This window comes from Panthera pardus, unplaced genomic scaffold (genome assembly GCF_024362965.1).
Source record: "Panthera pardus isolate Hobbes unplaced genomic scaffold, ASM2436296v1 HiC_scaffold_25, whole genome shotgun sequence".
Taxonomy (NCBI): Eukaryota; Metazoa; Chordata; class Mammalia; order Carnivora; family Felidae; genus Panthera; species Panthera pardus.
This window is the reverse complement of record NW_026526821.1, coordinates 85,384,569-85,392,608: the sequence shown is the minus strand read 5'-3', so window position 1 is coordinate 85,392,608 and position 8,040 is coordinate 85,384,569. Positions and strand designations below refer to the sequence as shown.

The 8,040-nt window shown below is 41.9% G+C and overlaps 1 protein-coding gene across 1 annotated transcript; it reads left to right on the top strand.

The window, feature by feature from the left end:
• The first annotated feature begins 1,269 nt into the window (after window positions 1–1,269).
• BMP10 (bone morphogenetic protein 10) lies at window positions 1,270–7,652 on the top strand. Its single transcript, XM_019440586.2, has 2 exons — window positions 1,270–1,677; window positions 6,270–7,652. Exons 1-2 carry the CDS (start codon window positions 1,344–1,346, stop codon window positions 7,208–7,210), a joined length of 1,275 nt encoding a protein of 424 aa, XP_019296131.1. The 5' UTR covers window positions 1,270–1,343; the 3' UTR covers window positions 7,211–7,652.
• Window positions 7,653–8,040: the final 388 nt, after the last annotated feature.

Sequence of the window (8,040 nt, the reverse complement as noted above, 5' to 3'; positions counted from 1 at the left end):
CTCAGGGGAGAGAGCACTCCCTGGAATTTTCCACCCAGCCTGACCGCACCACACCAATACTGCCGCTAACTAGGGCTGGAAAGTGATATGAACTTGATTTGTCCTTCCTAAACCAGGCACACAATCAGTTTCACCAGGTTCTCAGACAAAGGCATTTGGCATTTTTCATCTGCCTAATAATGTTGTTTGCCACAACTTTATTTGGAACCACCTGATCAGTTTGGTTTAGCCATAAAGATGGATTTGGCAGAGATTTTGGCCATCCTGATACTTCATTGCCAGGGTGAAGGACCTGGGCTTCACGTCCAGCTGCAAATCGCTGCCTGCCTCCTGACTGTGAACTCTCTAGAAGGCTCGGCTGGGGCTTACTTAGCCCTTGCCCCAACCTCAGGGAACACCAGTTGAAAAGTCTGTTTTCTTCTTTGTATAAGAGTCAGAATGCCTAGGTTCAAATCCTGACTCTATCACCTTGTAGCTCTGTGACCTCTAGCAAGTTATTGAATTTTAGTGACCCATACCTGTGATGGGAATAATAATAGGGTTATTAGAGGGAGCACATTTGGTGATATACACAAAGCACTTAGCACAATGCCTGTTTATAGGAAAGCACCTAAGAAATTTTAGTTGCTATTATAATGAAACACTCACCCTATGTTTCAAAAGCCATTTAACCAGATTAAATCTGTATGAAAAGGCCCTTGACCACAAAGTTTATACTTCCCTGTTTCTAAAAACGTAAGCTTCTAAAAATTTATATAAATTCATTTATATCTATTAGCTTAACTTAGAGATGCTGGATATTTGATCTGACTTCAGAAATGTTGATGTGAGGACGGAAGCCCTATCACTTGAATTAATACGTGTTGCCACTGATGTGTATTGTGTTGATTCTTAGTATCTATTCTAGGCATGTGTGAAAGTGAACCGCATAAAAGCAGAACTTAGACATTCCTGCCAAAAGGAAGTGGATTGAAAGGAAGAGAAGCAGAGCTTCTGTGAAGAGAAAATTGTCCTATCTCTTCGCCAGTGTCAGAATGTGGAAATGTTTACAAAATGCTCATTAAAAGAAAAAAGGATCGCAAGATAGAAACAAAATCTGGTGCACAAGTTTACACTAGGGAGATAAGAAAGGCTAGGCCCCTATAGGGGATTTTGTTATCCAATTACTGCAACCTGACTTTTGAGGGGAGAGGAAGAGTGGTAGGGGGAGGGAGAGAGAGGGGAAGAGTTTCCAAACTTGTCTCCAGTGACACGAGACATTAACGCGCTACAAGATAAAACTGCCACTTAGAGCCCAGGAGAGCTAAACCTTCCCGGGTTGGCCTGGGGGCTTGAGCAGAGTCATGGGTTCTCTGGCCCTGCAACTGTGCGCTCTTGTCTGCCTGGTGGTTCACTCAGTTTCTGGCAGCCCCATCATGAGTCTGGAGCAGTCGCCTCTGGAAGAAGATATGCCCCTCTTCGATGATGTCTTCTCAGAGCAAGATGGTGTCGACTTTAACACATTGCTGCAGAGCATGAAGAATGAATTCCTCAAGACACTGAACCTCTCCGACATCCCTTCGCAGGATTCAGCCAAGGTTGACCCACCAGAGTACATGCTGGAGCTCTACAACAAGTTTGCAACAGATCGGACCTCCATGCCATCTGCCAACATCATTAGGAGCTTCAAAAATGAAGGTAAGTTTACATATTATTGATAGATTCTGCTTGGATTTTTTTTTCAAGAGGCGGATAAGTAAATTTACAATGCGTGGGAATAATATAGATAAGGGTGAATGCCTCTGTATAAGGGTGTATGTACATAGATACTCAAAAACAATTCACATTTTGGGTCTATACCATTTTCATGGTCATTTCCCAAATGTTATTAAAAGGTACTAAAGAATATCTTTTAATCCAAAGCCATTTTGACTTCATGATTGGGTTGTTAAAATTTTTTTAAGTTTGAACAGTAAGTGATAAAAAAATTATGTTGGTCGACCACTATACTTGTGCGTGTCATTTTCCAGCTACGTCTCAATTTCCGTTTGTCTTTTGATTGACTCAAAAATGCATGAACTTCTGCTTGGAATGTAAATGATGAAAACAGACAACACCCAAAAGTTGTGATTTGTGCTTCTTTCGAACTTTGAATGAGTTTCTATTTTCTGACCTTATTGAAGAAATATTCAGACAGGCTGAAAATGTATGTTTTAGAGGTTCTTCCTAAAGTTTTGGTGTGTTTGTGTGACATGTTTATCCTTGAATCACTGTTTATAATGCCCAGGAATAATGTATGACCCAGTTAATGATCCAGCTTATTTCAATGTCTTTATGAATAGTAATGTGCAAGTTTTAAATATCAGCAGGAAACCTATGGTATCTCCCCCAGCTTTATTCAGTGACTAAATCTAATGACCTAGCAAGTTAATCTTTTAGTTAATATGGTACTAGTAGGCATATGTATGGTAAAAGCTGTAGATCCAAAGAAATGAATTCTTTAATATTTACCATAATCATTGACCAGGTAGAAAAGAGGGTTTTGATTGATATTGACCAGACGTTCTTAAAAGCAGAAAGGCAATAGCAAAGCAATAGCTTAGGATTTGGAATTTTGAGATACGCTTGACTTAGTAGCTAGAGATAATTAGTTTAATTTCTCTGGGCCTCAATTTACTCATCTGTAAATTGGGTATAATATACCTATGTAACATAATTGAGCTATTTCAAAGAGGTTCTGAGTAAGAAAGCACTGCATTTACTATGAATTGCTGAATAAACGTCAGATATTACGAATGAATTCCTTAAATTCTAGGCACTGGAGCAAACGGGGAGTGGGTGTTCCTCAGTGCTAAAGATATCGTTCGCCTTTAAAATTTAGGTAACTGCCCAAATTTCAGATATTTAGTAACACATTGGAAATGTTACTTAGTAACATTTAGTAACATAATGGAAATGGCAAACTGAAGTTACAGATTCCTTTTGGGGGTGAGTCTGGATTGAAAATAAATAGCTTCCTTCCATGGGAAACCTTCCTAGTGTTTCCGAGCACTGAGCCCTGGGTGCCTGGCTGAGAGTGCAGGTGGGAAAGTGTTCACATCCCCTGGGAAAACAGGAGTGCTTCAGTTCTCGCTTCTTCCGTGGAGGATTTGCGTGAGGCAGGTCAGGAAGTGGAGTTTACAGAGCATCTGATCACTGGACACCAGCGAAAGCCGGAGTGGATCTCTCCGTGGACGCCCCGGCTGTGGCGTCCTCTGCCAGTCTGCGGGTGGAGTGTGCACTGGGCTAGCCCTAGTGGCTGTTAACTGTCCCTCCTTTGACTCTTTGGGTCTGCACAGTGCAGCTGCCTAGGAGACAAAGACCAACCCCTCCATCCCCACAAAACAAAACAAAAAAACCTCCTCCAAATCTAACTAATCAGGGGAAAACAAGCGCACCTCTAAGGTAGAAAAAAACCATGACTTTAATTCCTACCACTGCTGACCTCACTTCATCGTTTTGGGGAAGTCAGTCCTCTGCATTGAGGCTTGATTTGTTCTGGTGTAAAATGAGCACAATAGCAATAAAGAGTCATTGTAAGTACTAAATAAAACAATGCTTTCAAAACACCTGGCACGTTACAATATGCTCAACTAACGTCAGTTCCCTTGCCTAGAATGCAACACCTCCATCCACTACTTAGTATATTTGTACATGCTCTGCGAACTTATTTTTTAATGACTTTATTGAAGTATAATAGATATACAATAAACTGCACATATTTGAAGTATATAATTTGACAGGTTTTGACATATATAAACATCCACTGAAACCATGACCACAATCAAGATCATGAACATATTCATCACCACCCAAAGTTTCCTTGTGCTCCTTTGGAATTTCTTCCACCCACCACCATAAGCTTTTATCCTGCACTTTTGTCATGGATGGAGCAACCTGTCTACCTTCCTATTTTTGATCTTCTCATGTTCCCTGTCCAAGGAGAGTCAAGTCTCTCTATTCTTATAAGAGGGACAACTCCCAAGTTACTTGATGTATTAAGAACATATGCCATGCCCATAAATCAGTTTGATCTGATGTTCACAATCATCAACTAATCAATATTTTGAAAGTGTTGCCTCTGTTTAAGGCATCATGGTAGCATAGAGGCACAGAAGGAGTTTAAGGCACAGTACCTGCCAGCTTGGTCATGATCTAGTTGGGAAGACCCATTCATAAAAAGAAACCTGAAATGGAAGGATATAAATGGCAAAGCTCAAAGGAGAGACAGAGAGTAAATATTCAAGGGACCCAGAAGGGAGTGAACTTCTAGATAGGGATGAGAAGAGGGGCCCACGAGGAAGGGCCACACACCCAAAAGGGGAGAAGACTTTCCAAGAGTCAGAGGAACATCTCCAAAGGTGCAATATACAACAAGGCAAAGGAATGTTTTGGCAAATGGTGAAGATATCAGCCTACTTTATTTTTTTTAAGTTTTTATTTATTCATATATTTTGAGAGAGAGAGAGAGAAAGCGAGAAAGAGAGAGAGAGAGCAAGCACAGTGGGAGAGGAACAGAGAGAGAGGGAGAGAATGCCAAGCAGGATCCTCACTGTCAGTGCAGAGCCCGATGTGGGACTTGAACTCACAAACCATGAGATCATGACCTGAGCTGAAATCAAGAGTTGGGCGTTTAACTGACTGAGCCACCCAGGCACCCCTCAGTCTCCTTTCGATAGGAATTTTTATGATTTAAACTTTCAACAAATATCAGTTGGCCAATTACAATGTTCCATGTACTGTAGGGGATGAATGGCAGCTATACGTCGATCAGGAGGTTAAGGCCTGGTTATAGCTGCTTTTAAGAGTCATGTTAGAGAATTCAAATTCATTCCTTTGACCAGTATTTCCCACTGTTGGTGTTTGAGATGATTTTAGTGGTACCCAGAGAAAGCTGTAAATTATGAGACCTTATTATATATTTTCATTAACGTGGATCAGAAAAAAGTCCACATGGCTATCACCTCAATGCCCTCATTTCATGAATGTTGTTGCTTAGGACAGAACTAAAAGAGATATTAAGTACTAAAAAAAATATTACAAAGTGGAATAAGAATATTAAAGGGTACAATCTGGAACAAGGACCACACTAAAATCAGGAATTGGTTACAGAGTTGGGAAAACTGCCAGAGGTGATAGAGAACCCCTCCATTGGTGGGTCCTTAGTACCCTGGTTTCACGGAACCCTTTGCTGGTTGACAAATGCCTTCAGGGACATTTTGTAATCATGTATTTCCTGGGGGCAAGTGTACAGAGGCTTTGGGCTCCCGTAAAATTCTCAGATAGGAAGTCAACATGCTAACATTTGGAGGCATGCTTCTGAGACTAAAGGACTTTTAAAAATTTGTTTCATAAACATTCCGAGTGATTCTTATGTACCAAACTCCTTGATGTTTGCTAAGGGTAGAAGACTACCCTTGGGATAGAAGACTTCTATCCCAAGTTTCCTTTCCTCCCATTCCTCCTTGTTGACAACCACACACCCAAAATTCATCCACTGTGACCCCCTTGGTATTTGGCTGTCTGGTTACCTTGTCAGATTTTGGCGTCTAGAGCAGAAGTCAACAAAATATTTCTGTAAAGGGCCAGACAGATAGTAAATATTTTAGGTTTTGGGGGCCATGTTGTTGTCACAATTCTGCCATTGTAGTACAATAGTAGCCACTGACCACACAGAAATAAACGGGTCAGGCTATGTACCCATGAAGCTTTATTTCCAGAGGTAGAGCCCAATATGGCCCATGGGCTATAGTTTGCCAACCCCCAATATAGCTGGAGGTCTTTTAATGCTCAGCCAACCATGTGGGCAATCTCCACCCATTACAAATGCACATGTGAAAAGCCATGAAGTCCTCATCTCTGAAAAACTTCCAAGAAAGAACAACCACCCCATGTCCAATTTGACGGCTCCTCACTGGTTGGAATAACTGGGGGCTTGCCTGCACAGTCTCCAGGCTTCCTCCCAGCTCTGTCATTCTGTGGCTGATAAGCTACGCAAGCAAGGCCGGGAGAGCGGTGTCCCATTCATCAGGCAGCCATTTTCCATCTTAGCCTTGGCCGCGAAAGTCAGCTTAGTATTCTACCACTGACCTTTCAGTGTTTTCTGTCAGAGAATGTTAACATTGTGTTTGTTCTCATTGATTTCTCAGTGTCAAGCTTCTCGTGCAGACAGGCCCTTTTATCACATAAATAAGCATCTGTTTTTCTCAGTGACATACAGCAATTCTGATTTTTGTCTTTTTTTTTTTCAGATCTGTTTTCCCAGCCAGCCAGTTTTAATGGGCTCCGAAAATACCCTCTCCTCTTCAATGTGTCCATTCCTCACCATGAAGAGGTTATCATGGCTGAACTGAGGTTGTACACGCTGGTGCAAAGAGATCGCATGATCTATGATGGAGTAGACCGAAAAATTACCATTTTTGAGGTACTAGAGAGCAGAGGGGACAGTGAGGGTGAAAGAAGCATGCTGGTCTTGGTGTCAGGGGAGATCTATGGAACCAACAGTGAGTGGGAGACTTTCGATGTCACTGAGGCCATTAGACGTTGGCAAAAGTCAGGTTCATCCACCCACCAGCTGGAGGTCCACATTGAGAGTAGACACGACGGAGTTGACGATGCTGGCAGGGGACAACTGGAAATAGACACCAGTGCCAGGAATAAGCATGTCCCTTTGCTTGTCGTGTTTTCTGATGACCAAAGCAGCGAGAAGGAGCGGACAGAAGAACTGAATGAAATGATCGCCCATGAGCAACTTCTGGAGTTTGACAACTTGGGCATGGACAGTTATTCCAGCGGACCCGGAGAAGAAGCTTTGCTGCAAATGAGGTCAAACATCATCTATGACTCCACTGCCCGCATCAGAAGGAATGCTAAAGGAAACTACTGCAAGAGGACCCCACTCTACATCGATTTCAAGGAGATTGGCTGGGACTCTTGGATCATCGCCCCACCTGGATATGAAGCCTACGAATGCCGTGGGGTTTGCAACTACCCCCTTGCAGAGCATCTCACACCCACAAAGCATGCGATTATCCAGGCCCTGGTCCACCTCAAGAATTCCCAAAAGGCTTCCAAAGCCTGCTGTGTGCCCACCAAGCTAGAGCCCATCTCCATCCTCTACTTAGACAAAGGCGTGGTCACCTACAAGTTCAAATATGAAGGCATGGCAGTCTCTGAATGTGGCTGTAGATAGAAGAGGAGTCCTGTGCTAATTTAATAACTGTAAATGTGTATATTTTGTGTTCCTATTTAATGAGATTATTTAATAAGAGTGTACAGATGATAGAGGCTTGCTGCCTTAGGGAAATGGGCAGGTCAGTTTGTTGTAGGAAATGCATGTTTTGCTAATACAATATCATCCCTTCCAATATGTTTTTCTTTGGACTTGCCATTTCTTGTCAATGCCATTTCCAATAGCAAGTGGCAAGCCACACTAATTGTCCTCTATGTCAATTTGAAAACAACAGGCCCTAAGCAGAAATAGAGTGTCAGTGATAGATACTCGTGTATGTATATGTGTACAGAGATAAACTTACAAAATTCTCCTGGTTCTATAGAGGTAGATTATACTCACACATATGCATGACTCAATCAAATGTGTATATATTAAAAACTGATGGTATATTCTCAGTCAACTCTTCTCTGAGTAGGATTTATGTCAAGATAATTTGCACCAGGAATTTGACCATCCTATGAAGTATGACATTTCCTAAATACTATTGGAAATGTAGGTGTAGCTTTTTTTTTTTTAACTTTTTTAAAGTTTATTTATTTATTTTGAGAGAGATAGAGACAGTGTGAGTAAGGGAGGGGCAGAGAGAGATAGAGGGAGAGAGAGAGAGAAAGAGAATCCCAAGTAGGCTCTGCATGATCAGCACACAGCCCGATGTGGGGCTAGAACTCACAAAACTGTGAGATTATGACCTAAGCTGAAACCAAGAGTCGGAGGCTTAACTGACTGAACCACCCAGGCGCCCGGAAATGTAGATTAGCTTTTATCAGTTGAGTTTGTGCCATTGCTCA

Coding starts and splice junctions, on each gene's coding strand:
- BMP10 (XM_019440586.2), top strand. CDS start 1,344: ATGGGTTCTCTGGCCCTGCAACTGTGCGCTCTTGTCTGCCTGGTGGTT. Junction 1,678..6,269: donor TAGGAGCTTCAAAAATGAAG/GTAAGTTTACAT, acceptor TTTTTTTTTCAG/ATCTGTTTTCCCAGCCAGCC.